Source organism: Hakea prostrata, chromosome 4, assembly GCF_041222555.1.
Source record: "Hakea prostrata isolate BN-2017 chromosome 4, UWA_Hpros_2, whole genome shotgun sequence".
In the NCBI taxonomy this organism is placed as follows: Eukaryota; Viridiplantae; Streptophyta; class Magnoliopsida; order Proteales; family Proteaceae; genus Hakea; species Hakea prostrata.
In genome coordinates, this window is record NC_142603.1 from 53768696 (window position 1) to 53786601 (window position 17906).

The 17906-nt window shown below is 37.1% G+C and overlaps 2 protein-coding genes across 8 annotated transcripts; one reads left to right on the forward strand and one right to left on the reverse strand.

Moving 5' to 3' along the window:
- Positions 1–3303: 3303 nt before the first annotated feature.
- Positions 3304–11844, reverse strand: LOC149019627 (uncharacterized). Of its 7 annotated transcripts, none has more exons than XR_016173098.1 (7): positions 11166–11844; positions 9815–10668; positions 9559–9722; positions 5849–6234; positions 5332–5757; positions 4472–4979; positions 3304–3689 (listed from the first exon to the last, which is right to left on the reverse strand). XR_016173098.1 is itself a non-coding variant. In XM_089153601.1 (5 exons), the coding sequence occupies exons 2-5, from the start codon at positions 10650–10652 to the stop codon at positions 5742–5744; spliced, it is 1404 nt and encodes a 467-aa protein (XP_089009727.1). In that variant the 5' UTR covers positions 10653–10668; positions 11348–11844; the 3' UTR covers positions 5331–5741. The 7 variants fall into 7 exon arrangements, 5 of the variants coding, with proteins under 5 accessions (XP_089009727.1, XP_089009728.1, XP_089009725.1 ...); XR_016173097.1 differs by having other exon boundaries at positions 4472–5230; XM_089153601.1 differs by lacking the exons at positions 3304–3689; positions 4472–4979 and having other exon boundaries at positions 5331–5757; positions 11348–11844.
- Positions 11845–15167: 3323 nt separating this feature from the next.
- LOC149019628 (uncharacterized) lies at positions 15168–16560 on the forward strand. The gene is made up of 2 exons (XM_089151071.1): positions 15168–15414; positions 15494–16560. Exons 1-2 carry the CDS (start codon positions 15328–15330, stop codon positions 15965–15967), a joined length of 561 nt encoding a protein of 186 aa, XP_089007197.1. The 5' UTR covers positions 15168–15327; the 3' UTR covers positions 15968–16560.
- The last annotated feature ends 1346 nt before the right edge of the window (positions 16561–17906 follow it).

Consider the following 17906-nt stretch of genomic DNA (forward strand, 5'->3'; position numbering starts at 1 on the left):
TTCCATGGCGTGGTTTTACTTTGCTTTCAAACCCTAAACTTTAAACCCAATTTCTCATTAGGTGTGGGAAAATATCTTTAATGTTCATTCACTCTCACTCACAGTCACACTACCCAATCACCCATCTTCTTCCTATATCTTTGAAAACCCCACCACTGTCACCAACCACCACCCACCTTCTGCGAAAAAGCTTGGATCATCGAGCCGAAATTTCTATAGAGATTTCGATCTCGACCGTTGAATTTTGACCGATAAAACACTAGGAAAGGACCAAATACGACTAAGATTTTTTGTTGTCGTCAGAACAAAGAGAAGTCCCATCTCTATTAACATAGTAACTGGAAGTGGAAGGAATGATATGATCCACGCATATTGATATGTAATTGTGCAGTACTGAGCTGTGAAAATTGTGGATGAATTATAGTGGTGGCCAATTTTGGTTTTATTTTTTTTACTTTTTGAACTACACCACTAAAACCCAAAAACAAAATGGGTGGTCGAGATTCACCATTTTAAATATGGATCATTCACAGCTCAGTGCTGCGCATTTAAACCAAATTGCACATAATGACAAATTTGTCATTTCAGATTCAAACTTAAGTGTAACTGTAGGTAACAAATCATTTTTCAAATTGTAAAAAGTAAGTGACCTCACAATAAAAAAGAACTCTATAATAAAAGTATCACCAACCATAATAAACTTAAGTGTGCTACGTATTTTTCTCGTAGTTTCTCCCTAACTTAAGTGACCTCACAATAAAAAAGAACTCTATAATAAAAGTATCACCAACCACAATTTTTCTAGAAAAAATCCTCACTTTTTTATTTCTATTCTCACATCATACATTACAATTGAATTTCACATGTCTATTTTTCCCTTCCTTTTTCTGTCTAACAAATAAATAATAAATTCAAAATTTCCACTCTTACTGAACCTCAAGCTTCCTGACCCATGAGGCTTAATAGGAACTCAAAAGTCAAACACATCTTCTATGGATAAAGCTCCAACAATCAAAATATACATAAAAATTTTCCTTTGTCAAACTGGAAATAATATACATATATTTCAGATCGCCTTAGCTTTTCTTCTTACTCAAATCTTTCGAATTCATTAGAATAAAAGAGATAAAGAAAATCTTTGATTGAAATTTTGTGCACGGCAAGCAACCGCGACAAAACCATGTACCAAGATAAACTAAAAGTTTTGGTAAAGCAGTCCAACATTTTGACCTTAAAAATAGAAAAAACCATTTGCCAAAAGGTTGGCGCACAGCAATCACTTGTCACATAAAACCATGCACAAAATGGATCCAAAAATTTTTAATGATTAAATACAAGATCACACGTTGCGTACACGAATGAAAACAGTTTAAAAGTCTATATCCCTCATGACGCATGTATTTATGTACATAAATAAATAAATATTGTATAGATTTCAAGGAGTTAATTCAGTTTGCAAAGATTAATGTCTCATGATATAACTATCTCTGAAAATGTGGTCCAAGTGAACGTTAACGTAAGCCCTTTCCAGTAAGACACTCTTAAGTATGACAAATGTTCCCATCGCAAATGAAAGAATATCAATTCAATTTATATATATATATATATATATATATATATATATATATAATTTATTTATTTATTTATTTTTGTGGATACATACAGTAGGATTTGTTAGGATTAAAGTGATCAATCACACACAATCGAATAAAAAACAAAAAATAAAAAGACACGGATTTTATCCTGATTCACCTCAACGTGAGGTTACGTCCAACATTAAGTTTATTACTATATTCAATGTTCTGTTACAAGAAAATATATATAAGAAACTATAAAGAAACTCCGAAACCATAACCATAGTTCTACAAAAAAAAAACCCTAACCACAGCTATTCATGGGTCCAAGTCCAAACTATAAAGAAACTCCGAAGCCCACAGAAACATGGATCCTCTACAGGCTATGGGGGCGCTGCCCCCACACTTCCGCCAGGGCAACCTCCCTGGACCCCCTCCAGCTCACTAGGGAACCATACTCAACAGAATCACAACTAAACATGTTGTTAAGTTAGATTTTCAAACTAGGGATTAGTGAAACAGAGAGTGCGAGTGCCATACATAGGTTTTTGGAGCATATTGAAAGAGTTTCTTTCAGATTTCAACCTAAATGCCCAGCTTTATGCAAATGATCTGTTGGTTCATATTCAAAAATTTCTTTAAAACCCAATTTCTCAAATTGAAGAGCTCAATCCTGAATTTTTATTTATTTATAGTAAAACAATCCTGAATTACAGTATTCCACACCGACCTTCAATTTTGAGGTCCCCCGGTATATGCTTTTTGCAGATGATATTGTATTGATTGATGAGACTCAAGTGGGAATTAATACCAAATTAGAATCATGGAGAGTAGCTTTAGAATAAAAAGACTTTAAACTTAGTAGATTGAAGACAGAATATCTAGTTTGTAACTTTAGTCATGATCAAGCAGATGATGAGGTGGTGATACTTGACGATAAAGAGATTCCTCAAAGTGATTGTTTTAGGTACTTAAGTTCAATCATAAGTAAAAGAGGTGATTTAGAGGATGATGTTTCCCAAATAATTAAAATAGGGTGGATGAAGTGGAGAGGTGCGTCCGAGGTCTTATGTGATCGGCGTATTCCATTAAAGCTTAAAGGAAAATTTTATAGGACCGTTGTTCAACCAGCTATGATGTACGGTGCAGAGTGTTGGGCTGTTAAAAAGAATCATATAGATAAACTCAGTGTATCAGAAATGATGATGCTAAAATGGATGAGTGGCAAAACTAGGATGGATAAGATAAGAAATGATCATATTAGAGTTGGTCTGGGAGTTGCTCCCATAAAGGATAAGCTTTGAGAAAGTTGTTTGAGGTGGCACGACCACGTTCAACGAAGACCTATAAATGCCCCTGTACGGAGAAGTGATATAATCCATATTGAAGGAACTAGAAGAGCTAGGAGTAGACCTAAGATAACCTTAGGAGAAATGGTGAGAAAGGATATGTATAGCGTAGGCCTTGTATCTAGCATGGCCTCGAACATAACTGATTGGAGGGCAAGAATCCATGTAGACGACCCCATTTAGTTGGGACAAGGCTTATTGTTGTTGTTGTTGACTAGTTTGTTTACATTATTTGGTCAACAGTTCACCATCTTCAATTAAGTACTGAATTCCAAGACCCAAATCTTTACCTCAATTGTAATAGGTTTATATTGCAAAAAATTATTCAACAACAAAAAAAAATAATAATAAATAAATAAATAAATAATTGTAAACCTCTCATTTACCTCTCGAAGACAGAACTATATATCAAATCTAGATTAAAATACAATCATCCGTAAAATCCACTGACAAACATAAGCCTCATCTTCTGCAGAAAACTTGAATGTGATCTTGTTGGGGGTAAATTAGCTGATGATCCTTTAAGATAGCCACAAACTTGCCAAAGTAATCTTCTCTCCCCATCTCCTGAAAGCCATGCAGCATGAAATAGAAAATCAACAGCAGTTCTTGTCATTCATGGAAGAGTCGCGGTGACAAATATTGCAATATGCTGCTTCCTATCCATTCAATTCATTAGGTTCAATTGTTAGAAGATCATGGATGCCTATCAGCTTCCTTGTAAGTTGTAATACAAGTGAATTTGGTAGACAATTAGGATCCAAACCTAGAAGAAAACCACAAGTTGTTATCCACACAGCATTAATAGAATACATAGAACCATTAGAAAGACGAAGAAACAAACCCATGTGTGGATATTACAAGCAATACAATTCCTCTGATTACTATTCCGAAGAAATGTACAAAATACATATCTACACCCTCATCATTCACAGGCTTACTAGTAATACAAGTGTATTAGAAATGAAGACCACCAGAAAACATTATAGAACATAATCCTTCACACCATTTGGACAGCAGAAAGAACCTAGGAACACATCTTTTCATGAGAAAAAAGAGGAGGCCCCTTAATGATGTGAATGGGAAGGCATTAATACTCTATAGGATAGGTTTGCAAGTGCATGGAATTTAGTTTTACATGACACCCTGTAGATGCATTTCTACACCCTTCTAAATGTACGAGTCTAAAATGGGTGCGGAAAGAACATAAGGAACATATCCACTCCTAAAAGGTATTTGCATGGTTGTACCCTCACGTTGCATTTGGGAAGAAAACAATTGTGAATCACCCTCACTCTGCTATTCGGCATCTGTCCTAGTGTCTGAAAGGAACCATAATTCTCTTGACAGTACTACCAATCATGTCCACATACTGGAAAATGATACCAACAGTCGAGAAGCAATGAATTATAACAAAGAAAAGAAAACTATCACCACAACCAGGTTGGATGAACTATTCAAAAAAATTGAGCAATTCAAGACAAGAAGAACACAAATATACCACATTATGCATGATGATTTATACTACTTTCCATAAGATTATCATACATTATCATTAATTTGAGCTGCTGATCCACACCTCCTGAGGTGATAGAGATGGTAAACCATGTTCCCTTGAATTTTCAGCTACAGCCAGTCTAACAGATGGTTCATAAGCACCAATGTGAACAATATACCTGATTAGAACCAAATGAGAAACAGAGAAAACAAATAATCCAAATAAAAAACCACCACAAATGGTAAGCATTCAGAAACCAGAAGGACATGCAAATTGCTGAATGCAGATACTGTACCTTTGAATATTAACAACAATCCAACAGTGTAACTTTAAGCTCGAGCCACAACTATAGAATTGAGGTTTTAACACAAACATTAACATGACAATAAGCACAGAAGTGAACTCACCAGAAAAAAAAAGTGGGGAAACCAATGTAGATTTTACTGCTGCTTGGTTGTTCTATAATAGAAAAAGGTGTGCTCTCATTTTTAATCAATCCAATATTTGCATAGTATTCCAAGGTCAAGAACGTAATTCATTCTTCTCAGAAATGGGGAGCTGCATCAAAGAGAATCAACAAAAGAATATTTTATCAGATTAACTCATGTACTCATGTTGCTAACCTAGAATCTCATACTAGTAAATCCTTTCTTAATATTGCTTACCTAAATAGACTCTTTCAGTTGCCTATTCACAGTTTCATGGTAACCACCAATAATTCACTGGATATAGGGAAGTGTTTATAACACCTAAATAAGTGTTTGTGACAGTTCCTTGGTATTTTGGTTGGTCCCTTCAGTTTTTTGTTCCTAAAGGGAGTACTTCTTTATCAGAAAGACATTTTCCCCACCAAAATAAAGAAGATTTTGTTTAAGCATTCTGACTTAAAATTTCAGGCGGAGGATCATACCTGTGCAAAACCCAGTTGTGGTGATAACGCGCAAGCACTTTCAACTTCATTTGCATATAAAACTTCTTGTTAGCAAAAGAAAGAAATGAAGTTCAGAACTCTCAAGTAAGGATCAGAGGAAGCACCATTGCTTTGTAACTTGCCATTTTTTCTTTCCAAACAACTTTAGGAACTGATTTACAGTGAAGAGTGGAGATAATTTGTAAAGTTTAACTTATAATGAGAACATCAAAAACATAGTTATGTAAACCAAAACAAAATTATTGTTCAAAACAAGGTTTCATACTAGGATATTGGACAAAGTAACATTCGAGTCCACTAAACTCTCATATATTCATTTTACCGAAAGGAGGAACTCCATTGTCTTCCCTAAAACAACTAATAATTCAATGTGTCGCCCAAGAAGATCTTCATTTAGTGTTGTGCCTGTAGATTCACGTGGTTCAAGATGTTAGATATAAAGAACTTAATGAAATATTAACCATGTATCAACATAATTCAATGCACATATGGTTACCTCATCATATCCAATTTTGAGCTTTGCAAAACATTATTTCCTTGTTGGTTCCCAATTAAGAGTTGCTGGAGAAATGCTACTTGTGACTGCAGACTGGCAATATCACACGCATTTTTCTTGTGCATTTCTTCATACTTCTTGTCCTTTTCTTCATTTTTCTTTTTCTCTTCCTCCCAAGCTGCCACCTTAGACCACATATCATAATTCACGCGCAAGGCTCGGGCACATCTTATTTTCTCCTGTTCAAGGTCTCCTGGGCTTATGCCAACTCCATACACCTGGCCGTGGACATCCTTACCCATTACATCAGTTGATGTGATGTTATGAGCAGCTTTTCCATCTTGAGACCATTCAGGCAGCTCGCTCAGCTTGGCTGTGAAGTTTGCCTGCAATTAATTGTAAAACAAGAATAAGAAAGTAATACAGTAGGATCATAGAAATGTGGACCCTTCAGCCATAAGCAGGTCTCCTGCAAGGTAGTATGAAAAAGAAGCAATGAATGCAGAAAACAAGACTCAACCCGTTTAGTATGCAAAATTTGTGTGTTATTCAACCCAAAACCAATTCCAAGCATGAAGCTAATTAAAAATCACTATGGCTTTCATTTGAAGCATCATCCACAACCTCTTCAGTCTTCTTACATGGCACCTAACGTTCTGGTTCTCCATGTGTTGAACATATGAAAAATTAACACAAGAAACTTGCTCCAAATCAAAACACGTAGCCTCAAATTTATTAAGACTAACCCCATAAATGTGCCAGTTTATGACCTACGTATAGACTCCCCATCTCAAGGATGAGAATAGGCTTGCAGTCTAAAACAAGATACTAAACCAACTTAAAAACGCACTCCTTTTTGGGTTGGAGAGGATAATATACAACAGCAGGCATTTACTTCTTTTAATGACTCAGTTAAAGTCAGCCAAGGAGATTCATGTCTTTAGAGAAGTGTATATTATAGAAGGGAAAAGAAATTCAGTTCCATTAGTGTTCACCTGAGTTGCAAAATCCTGAACTCATCATCTTAAGTCTGAATGACAGTTTGTGTGCAAAAAATTAATTAATGAAGAAAGATAAGTAAGGAGACTGGAAAATGAGACTTAGGAACACTTGCAATTGAGGTTCATAGCATTTTGCTGGATTTGATCTTTATGAGCAAATCCAAAATCTTTGGACACAAAGCCAATCATTATCCATGGGAGGAGCGGAACCTGACACATAAGTCAGTCATTAAAAGAATAGAAAAGCTTTTATCGCGTCACTGAAATTATCTACGACATGATATCTTCATATGTCAATTCAATGTGTCCTTGTAAAAGTCAGAGAGGTTTCTCTCTCTTTCACAAACCCAGAGGCCCAGCATCCACCGGAATGAAAACCATTGACCCAAAAGAGAATCTCTAATTGTACAGGCGATAAGCAGGACGAGCCAGCCAAACACTTTAATGCAAAAACTGCAGGTCGTTTGACCTTGATAAATGAAAAAAGAGAAGGCAAATGTGGAAGGCTTCTTGCAGGTTAGAAGAAAAGGAGCTCTCAATCGCAACCCCAACCTAACTGCTGGCATTAGATGACTAGATGATGTTATTCTTCATCTAATGCACATATATCTGGGTTTTATGTGGCATGGGCACACGACAAAGTAGTCAATCTAGAAAGTATTGAAACTTGAGGTTGTAAATCCAAATTTTGAAACAGAAGCACAAAATCCAAAAGAGAATCACAGGGAAGAGTACTCATTGATCACAAATGGCACACTTTTTTCTTTTTTTTTTTTTGGGGGGGGGGGGTGTTTGAGTGTTTCTAATTTTTTTTTATGTAAAAATAGTTGGGCAGGAAAGTGCTTTTTTTCTCCAAGTGCAAGACATATAATGCATGACAGTATATAATACTGGAAGTGCACTTTAAGCAAGACAGCACAACTACAATCACATAGGGTGTCTCCGTCAGTAAGAAGAATTTTTTTTTTTTGGGTAGAATCAGTAAGAAGAATTACATGAAAGGAAAGGATGACAAATAACAAATTGAAAAAACAATAAAATAATCGCCTCTAACATGTTCAAGTCAGATATTCAAGATCAAATTATCTCTAGAGCCAGAAAGCCCTAAATATATAACCTAAAGCTTTGTGGGACAGCACAGCTACAGGTATAGAGTCATAAGCCACTTCCAATAAGGAGAACTATCAAAAGGATAATGAGGCATTAAAGACTCTAGAGACCATCCAAATAGCAACAAAGAATGTCAATAAATTAGTATTTTGTTATAACACCATTAAAAGTATGTTTCATGCATGAATTCAGCATTTGGGCAAAATAGATAAAAAATAAAAAATCAGTAACTACATTTTTCTCAAGCACTAAATAGACCTAGTCATTGAAGTTAACAAATTGTCCTAGCAATACAGATACAAAGCATAGTACACCTCAAAGCAACATTCTCAACAAGAAATGGGATCTATCAATCTAAAAAAAAAAATCTAAAGATTTCTTCCAGGCCCTTTTTTTCTGTCCAGATTGGTCAAATAGGTCATACCCTTATGGTGTCTAACAATGGATGATAATAATAATAATAATAAGGTAAGATGCTTCTGAGGGTTAACATGGCATCTGACCTATGAAAGAATGAACTTTTGGACTGTTTGCTTTGAGGACAATTTGTTTGCAGGATTCAATCAAATCTTCAGACCACCACATGCTCACTATTGAATCCTGCGAAGAACTTTGGAATGAGGTTTAGAACCAAACCATTGAATCAATTGAGAGTATAGAGAGAATGATTAGCAGGATTCATTCATGAGAGAAGATAAAGATTGATTACTCACCTAGTTCCGCAGAAAACCCAATTGGTTGTCATTCTAAGAAGCGATTGAGATTACTATTCTTAAGTAAACTAGATGTGACTATAGACTTAAAAACAAGTTTTTACATAAGAGAGGTCAAACTAAGAGGCAATAGAAGAATTTTGAAGTGAGATAGAAGCATCATGTTGAGTCAGAAAAGAAGAACCTGATTCTCACACAGGACAGTAGAGGAACCTAGGCAGGGGAAGGTGAGAGGAAGCAGGTATAGGAGATGCATCAAGTCATGCAAAGTATCACACAAAGAAGAGAACATGCTTAGTAAGAATTTGTTTGTTTGGACATAAAGTTAAGAGTTCAAAACAGTTTTGTTTGGAGCTCTTGAAGCATTACTTAAATTACTGAGTTTACCATTAAAAGCAACCACTTGATGCATCTAAACATGTATGAATGAAAACCTTTTGAAGCATTTTGTTGCTAACCTCTACTATGACTCTTCAAGGCAATTTTTTTATTAATAACTCCAAAATCATCTTATAAACACCTCTAATGTTCCATTTTCTTGTAGTGGAGAGCATGGCAAAATTGAAAACCAACAACACAAGGGAATGGTGCTTGATAATGCATCAGTGGCGAAAGCAAACGCGTTGAAGCCTATAAAATTTTGGAAACATATCAGAAAGAAATATAACCCAATTTTTACTTTAACAATATAGAAGAAAAAAATTACTATTTAAATACAGTACACATGGTACTTCTTAATGGAAAACTTGAATGTTGTTGCAATTAACCAATGGTGGCAACTGTGCATCACTTGGAAGTATGTTTAACTGTTCCTACCAAATATAAAGATAGAACACAAACTTATGAAATTAATGTCAGTAAAATTCATGCATATAATAGGTCTTACGTTGGGCATCTGTTGAAAGTTAATGATGTGGTGGGAAGCGAGAGGTGAGAAGGAACGCTGAAACTGTGTAGGATCAATACTTGGTAGTGAGCATGACATCATATTTAATTGACTTTGCGCTTGGGTAGATTCTTTATTGCTTCCTTCCAAATTTTGGTTTTGCTCTGTAATCAACAAGTAATAAGCTTATGCTTTCTTTTGTCATCAGTGAGATAAATAAATGAAACATTAAAAATTCAAATTACAATATACCTACCTTGTTTACCTTTTTTATCTTGAGTGCCATTTGAGCTTTGAGAATCATTTTTCCTTTTGTTCCCCACAATGCTTTCTATTCTGCTACCTGGTCCTCCATCATTTTTTGCTTCAATTCCACTCACATGTTCAGACACTGGATCACCTTGGACTAAGGCATATGTTTTAGGTTTTAGTTCTAATTGTTCTTTTAGAATTTCTTCCACCTTCTTTTGTCCCTCTTTCAACAAGGTTTTGACAAACAAGGTAGCCTTCTCACTGTTGGCAGCTTGTGTTGCAAGGCTGACACTTTGGCGGCACATCTCCCGATAACGGGAACTTGTGCTTCCTTTCTCTTGAATAACACAACCATCATTCTCATTTACAATGCCAACCGTAGCAAGAGGATGATTGTGCTCATATACAATTTCACTAACTGACCATGTCCCATCTTTCATTCGTTTTACAACCATTCTTGCTTTACAACCAGTTCTTTTATCTGGACGACTCTTTCTCAAATTAAGAGTCCTTTTATCCACTTTCCTATGACCTTCTTTTGAGCATTCAAATATTCTTCTCCACACAACACCTTTTTGGGTTTTTCCCGATCGACCTCTTCGAATGGTAAAACCATGTGTTATCGCGTATGAACTATAAAATTCATAAGCTTGTTCATCAGAGATAAACTTCTTGCCTACTGATGGAATCTCATCTTCTAAATCTTGAGCTTCTTCTGGAACAAGTGCATTGTTGGCCCCATCCATCCTGTCTCTTTCTTTTGCAATTTGTTCAATACTTCCTTTGATGCTTGTTTCCTCTTCATTACTTGTCTCTGACCTACTTTCATGACTAGTTTCCATAGCAGAATCCAATACTCTGAAAATGATGCAAGGTACTAGCATATAAGAGTGGATGAATGTAAAAGAACAAAAGACATACTAACAATATAAATGAAATATCTATCAGGCTTATCACAATAGGAAATGCATTTCAATGAAAACTCTCCCTTTCGGAAAACCATAAAGGCATTCTTCTCTCTGTTACATCTTGACTTATATGAGACTGGCAATAGAAAGCATCTGATTCTCAAAGATGAGAAGGATCCGCCAAGCTAACAAGATCAATTCAACAGTCAATTAATGAGTGGCTAAGCCTATTTTTACATGACACTCTGACCCCAACAAGGAAGCCCGAACCCAAGCCTGCCTAGCTTTTGGGATAAACTCCTTACGGAAACACCAAAGGCAAAAACAACACAACACTAGCCATATGTAACTTACTTTGAGATATAAACATATATAAAAGTAAAAGAAAGAAAATAATGTGTCACCTTAAAATGAAGAATGGAATAAAAACTTCTCAGTGGTACTGACCAATTAGAATTGAATCGCAAATTGCGTCGAATGATTTCCTTCTACAAGTTCTCATTCGAGTGCTTCAGATTGATTACATTGTAAGGGCATGTATACCAAAAGCAGAGCTGAGTTTCGTAGTAATCAAACTAATCGAGAAGACAAAATTACAAAGAAACTGAGGAATCCATAGAGAGCAATACCTGCAACTTCGATATAGATCGTTTTCCTTATATAGTAGTATTCGACACTGAAAAGAGAAGAATCAATGGAGTAGAAGAAGAAAAGAAATGACCCCTCACGAAAGCGTCTGTAGAAGAGAGAAAATCTGGTGTGTTTTTCTTGGAATTGTTTTGTTGGACAGATGCTGAAACGGGAGAAAATGAGAAAAAGAGGGAAGACAGTGAAGCTCAGAATAGGTACGACATTAATGGAAGAATGATGGATCTGGAGTTTTGAACAAACGAAGCAGTTGCAGCTCGGGGACTCAAAAGCACGCAGAGAAAACAAGTGGATTATGGAGAGAAAACAAGAGAGGCTTCCGGCGCCGTGTAAGGCAGTTGTAACGGCGATTCTTCGACGACTTTCGATTTGCAGTGAGAAGAGCAGGCCATGAAAATGGAGTGGGGAGAGGAGTTCGGGGAAGAGGTGGGGAGAGAAAGAGAGAGAGAGAAAGAGAGGTGGAGCGGGTTATCTGTAACTCCTCTGGAATCCGGACACGTTTCCTATTCAGCGACTCCAGGGGGAAGAAATTCCTCTTTTGAAAATAATAATAATAATTATAAAATTCTCCTTATGCTTCCCCATGTCCTTATTACTTAATCCATATCCTTTTACCAAAAAAATCACATATCCTCCTGACAAGTGTAACATAATTTTTATTTCCTTAGGAATAATCAGGTAATTAGACGGTGCCAACTGGCAACGGTCCAGGTCTCCCATTATTTTATTTTTCTTAGAGGTTTTTACATGGCCCTTCCATTTTTATGGGAAACAAACTGCACCTCTTTAAAATCAAAACCTTGCAAATACCCTCTCCACCATTAACCCCGTTACTTAGGACTGTTAACTAATTTTAATATGACCATATTACCTCAAATATGGTAACGTTTGAACTTTTTATTTTCAGGAGTTTTTTACGTCAGCCCCCTCCATTTTAATGAAAACAAGGCGCACCCTCTAAAATATAAAACCTTGCAAATATCCTATCCAGAAATCTAGTTTAACCTTCTCTCACAGTATTCTTCAAAAGTTTAAAAGATGGTTCAACAAGGTTCTAAAGATCCCTTTCTCCATAGGATAGAAGAAATGCTTGGCTTTACAAAACAGAATTTGGAATGTCAAACATGGAACTATGTAGAGAGATTAAGGAGAAAGTTGGAAATAGGCTAGGGGAGTTGGAAGAAACAATTACTTTCAAAAGGAGCTCTGTTTTATCTTATGTGCCTTCTAGAAGTCAGTTCCAAAATTTGTGTTGTTCATTAAAGATTAGTTGAAGATGGGAATGGATGGAGAAAAAAGGCAAACATAGAGCTAGAATTGTTGCACTGATATTTTGGAACCTATGGGATTGCAATGAGTGAATTGGTATTCCAAGGTAAAGAGGTGTCACCATTACAGTTCTTTCAAATGGCTCATGCCCAATTTGCTGAGCTATGTGAGGCTGAAGGAAAGAGCTTGCAGGTTAGGAAAGAGATTGGGGACAGCATGGACCAACCAAATGAAGATGAGATGAAGCCCACTTCCCCTTCCTCTCTAAAATTAAACTCATGTGTAGCTTACAAAGATTCAGGTAGTGGCCTCAGCTTTATGGTGAGAGATATGAATGAAAAAGCCATTGTAGCAATTAAACTCAGAAGGAGCTTTTACAGATTTAGGTAGTCGCCTCAGCTTTATGGTGAGAGATATCAATGGTAAACCCATTGTAGCCATCTCTCTCCATCCTAACTCAACTTAACAGCTTCCTTTTCCGTAAAAACCTGAACCTTTTCTCCTTGTTCCGTGGTTATTTTAGTTTCTCAACCTTGTCTTGGGATGAAGAGTACAGAGAGTATTTCTTCATTCATTTCTTAAAAGAGTGATTTTGAAGTACTAAGGCATAGGGTAGAATAGAATTTCACTTAGTGTTTCCCCTCTACTGTTAACAGCCATGCATGTCAAGTTGTCAAATGTAGGGAATTTTTTGCAGAGTCTGCAAAGCTGAGACTTCACTAGTTTCAGTGCAAAGTCGGGCTGCATGTAAAGAACACTTTTAGGCACCATTTATCTGAATAATTTGATGTGAGGTGTGAAAAAGTAAAATTTTCTGTAAAATTCTAAAACTTTAGACTGTTAAGTTCAATTAAAAAAGCTTGTGTGTTACGTGACATCTTACTTTTTCCACCCAGTTACTTTTAAAGATCTTACATATTTAGTGAGATTTTGAACAAAATGAGAGATATAATAAAAGTAAGATCAGTTTATATCTTTTCACCAAAATTATTTACTTTCTGCATAAGTTATAATAAAAAAAAAAAAAAAAAAAACAAAGTGTGGGATTCACTTTAGTAGTGGGGTGGGAAAATAAGATAGAAAATGAAAGGATTTTGTTACCCTTTTCTCACCCTTCTTTTATCTTGCAAACAAATGGACCACTAGTGGGGTACTTGCTGGTTGGATCTCACTCAATTTTGATGGTTTAATACAACTCGAGCTAGGCGGATGTGGTGTTCTTGCTAGAGATGCAAATGGAATTCCACTCTTTGCCATGGTTGGAACAGTATATGAAGACAATATTGTGGTTACGGAATTAACAACCATAAAAATGGGACTTCAAGTGACTTTGGATCAGTCAATTGAGAGGGTCAAAGCCCGCTTAGATTCTTCACAGCCTTTGTTGATCTTGGGCAACTTTGCAATTCTTAGAGGATGACTAAGCTGATGCTAAACATTAAAAACTTGGGAAGGGATTTTTTTTTTTTCAACTTTTGCAATTGGTAGTTTTACATTAGAGGATGAAAGATTATTACATATAGCAGGGAGCGTCAGATCTATGACTTCTTTACTAAGAAGTATTGATAATTACGAACTAAGCAATCTGATGTGTCTCGAGTTTTGATCTCGGTTCCAACTAAGTCGTGTTAATACTTGAGTGTCTTCTTGTGCCTAGAGATGATGAGTCCTACAAGAAAGGTCAGACGTGGGGCAGCTAGGATGCTGGGGTAACGCCTTCGATGGCTAAGTTAGCAATGATCTAGTTAAAACTCGTGCAAGAGCTACACAAGAGTTTACTAAGAATGAGTTCGTGTCCTTCCGGAGGGGTGAGTCTTTTCTTAAGTAGTATGCGGGTTACCTTTTTTATTACAGGCAGACTCCCCTGATGATGGCCGCCCAAAATCAGCCTAGGACAGGTTCCCTTGACAGTGGCCGCCCAATCAGCCTAGTATAGGCTCCTCCGTCAGTTGTCCCACCTAATAATCTCCAGAGTTGACCTTCCGCTTATACGATGTTGCTATACAGGTCTAGTGTAAATGAAGCTTTCCATTAATGCAATCGCAACTAAAATCCTGACTTGAAAACTAGTTTAGCCCCAGTTGGATACAATCTTTCTATTTCACAATCCACCGACTTTGAAAGGGATTTTACTAGTTGTGCTACAGTGTATGGCTGGGATGTTAAGAGTACTATTGGGCAAGTGTGGTTTTATTTTCATACTCTCCCAGCGGCTCTTTATCTGAATTTTTTGGAGGTTCATTTCTTTGGGTAGGGTAAATACCATAAACGTATTAGTGGATTTCCGGTCAACAGTTGCAGACTTGCAGTATTGAAAACAAAGGAGTCAAGCCCGTGATGCGTCCTGACACATCGACCTTTACTCTCGTACGTGGCCACGTGTCAATATTTTTTGGGTAAGAGGCCACGTGTCAATATGTGACTTGTGAAAGTGAAAGAAATTTAATTTTCTATTGTCCAAGGTATACTATAGACAGTGGGCTCCACTAGAAACTGTATTTACTAGGGTTTGCGGTTTTGCCGTTGGTCATTCTTGAGCTTTGAGCCCCAAAATACCCGTATTCACGGATCTCTCCCTGTCTCGCTCTCTCTCTCTCTGTAGGTAACTGCAGAGACCCTGCGAGAGAGAAGAGAAACTCTTTGTCTCTTTAGGGATTTCTCTCTTGATCTCTCTGCAACTCTGCTACGCCAAATGTCGAACAAGTCTCCAATATTTCCTATGCCAGAGCCTCGTCATTTTAGCGACTATGGTTTCGACCCACAGATCGATTATTTACAGGTACGCTCATTTTTCAACTATTTTCTGTTACGGGTTTTTCTCTCCAGTTTCCGTCTCACCTGTCTTTTCTTGTATAAAGGTTCTGGAGGAAGCTCGAAAGCACAAGAGGGATACTGCCAGATCCGTTGATGCTCTGCACTTCAAGTTACAGAAACCCATATCGAAAGAAGACTCAAAGAAGAGCAAGCAGCAGCAGAAGAAGAAGATGATGTGGTGGAGAAATGCTCTGCTCTTCTGGAAATGGAAGTGGGCTCACACTGAAAGACCCAATGTCGAAGAGAACGGTTTAAACAAGAGGAATGGAGTTTGCAGAGGATCAGTGTCCGGACCTGTTTACATTACAGAAAGCAACAGTAGTGCTTCGGCCACGCCGTACCGGATGAACTGCAGACCTGCATCAGGTCCGCTCGCTGGAACACTTTTTCCGGCGACGAATGGGGAGTTGGAGGTTGAGATACCTTACATTTGTCTCAGAGACGTCAACATGGACTTGGAACCACAGCACCACCATCGAATCTCAACATCCGCCATGCCTATCTACTTGGTCACTTAGTTTTCCTTTCACAAATAGTTGTACTTTTTTCTGGGCACTTTCGGTATCTTGGCGTGTTGGATTCAATCAATTTCTTTTGCCAAGAGTCCACACTGTTCTCCTAGTTTTACTTTTCTTTGTGCAAAAGAAACTTTAGATTGATTCAGAGTTGAATTGAATCTCGACTGAAGAAAGGGTTCTCGCCTTTTGCAGCCTTTTTAGTGTGTTGTTCCTTTTCTTCCTTTGTGCTGTTCATCAGTTTATCATCGTTGTCGCGTGCACATTGGAAAACGCAAATACCTTAGACCCATTTCTCCAGTTGTGAGGCGATTTCTGAGATTCTGATCTGATGGATAAGTCTCGTGCGTGTGGGAGTAGGGTTCACAGTTCACTGACCTGATTGACCGTTAGACCCCAACGGACAAAAGTGAGAGCGGCGAGAGCCGTTGTGGGGTTACTGTCGGGAGACTCGGCGACTCCGACATGTGGTAGTGCCGTAGTGGGCGGTGGTTGATGATTGCAGGCGTAGCTTTGGCGTATACGGCAGGCGACGATCCAACGACCCTCCCTGCATCGCATCGTTTCCACAAGAACACAACTGGGCCCCCACCACGATAAAACTACGTGCGCCGTGTTTCGGCACTAGTATCCTAATTTATATGGGTGGGACCCGCAAAATCCGATTAAACGGATTCCGCGCTGGAACTTTTCTAATTTCTTTTTTTTTTTTTCCTCTCCACGCCGGACGCTTCAAGCTCCTTATGAGTTCTGACGACTGTTCTCTTCCTTTTGGCAGAAGCCTTCTTCTTCTGATGACCATTGTACCTTTTCAGTAGAACAGGGTCATATGTTCTAGGAAAATTTTTGGCACCATCCGTGGCTTACCTTCTAACATTAATGCTACCCTTTAGGTTAAATAATTTATCAATCAGGACCTATAAAGAAAAAAAATATATATAAGGTGTCTAAGAAATAAGCCAATCACATCATGGTGAAGGAGTTTCATCAAAGATACTAAGATACAAAACAGATCGGTTTCAGAGGTCATTTCGTTGGTGGGTGAAGAAAGAAGCCCAACATCTTATCCGTTATGAATCCTCGAGTCTAAAAGCAACATATATAGAACACGAAGAGAGTTGTCAAGGTTTAGAACTAACCAAATGTATGGGTCCTCGTTCAACACTAGCAAAAGGGAAGTTATCTTGAGTTGTTTTGTTTTTTCTTCAATTCTAATGATGGATTTCAGATATTTTACAAATTCAGATTAATATAGGAATGAAATATGGCTCAAATTTCCCAAAACTCAATTTCATGTCTGCAAAAACTGGATCATAAAAGTATCGTAGGAAAAGTAACCAAAATGCTTACGATGAAAGGACCTATTTCAAATTTAACCAAAAAGAAAGAATCCAATCATCGATTTCAAATGCATAAAAAAATTATAAAACCCAATACCTAAATAATCAAAGAAGAACCCAATTGATTCTCTCTAGTAGAACAGGAAAACTTTATCAGGTTCATTTCTGACTATTCATTTTTCTATGGATGAAGGACATATGTCCATCCGTCACATCCAATGATTTATATAAAATTAAAATAAAATAAATTATTTTTTTTTAATCTTATTTCAATCTTTGGATGTGACTAATGAACATTTTTCATTCATTCAGAAGAAAATAGATACACCTAATAAAATTCCATAAAAGAGAAACTCCTTTCACCAAACCCTAATCATTCCAATCCTGGCTCTTGCCTTCAAAAATTGAAACTCTAAGAGCCCTTATTATTATTTTTTTTGCCAAAACTTTCAAAGTTCATTAGATCATGAAGGTCCACGGGGGAAAAGAAATATTCACCACCACTGCCTTTTTTTTTGGTGAGATAATAGAGAGGGCAAGCCTTCCTATTTAGAGCCAAGTGGACAAGGCCAACAAAAGAAATATTGCCCACCAGAAAAAAC

What these genes read in the sequence shown, in the direction of transcription:
- LOC149019628 (XM_089151071.1), top strand. Translation starts at nt 15,328, where the DNA reads ATGTCGAACAAGTCTCCAATATTTCCTATGCCAGAGCCTCGTCATTTT. An exon ending in CACAGATCGATTATTTACAG is followed by an intron (nt 15,415 to 15,493) that starts GTACGCTCATTT and finishes TCTTGTATAAAG; the next exon opens with GTTCTGGAGGAAGCTCGAAA.
- LOC149019627 (XM_089153601.1), bottom strand. Translation starts at nt 10,652, where the DNA reads ATGGAAACTAGTCATGAAAGTAGGTCAGAGACAAGTAATGAAGAGGAA. An exon ending in AGATAAAAAAGGTAAACAAG is followed by an intron (nt 9,723 to 9,814) that starts GTAGGTATATTG and finishes TGTTGATTACAG; the next exon opens with AGCAAAACCAAAATTTGGAA. An exon ending in ACTTTCAACAGATGCCCAAC is followed by an intron (nt 6,235 to 9,558) that starts GTAAGACCTATT and finishes AATTAATTGCAG; the next exon opens with GCAAACTTCACAGCCAAGCT.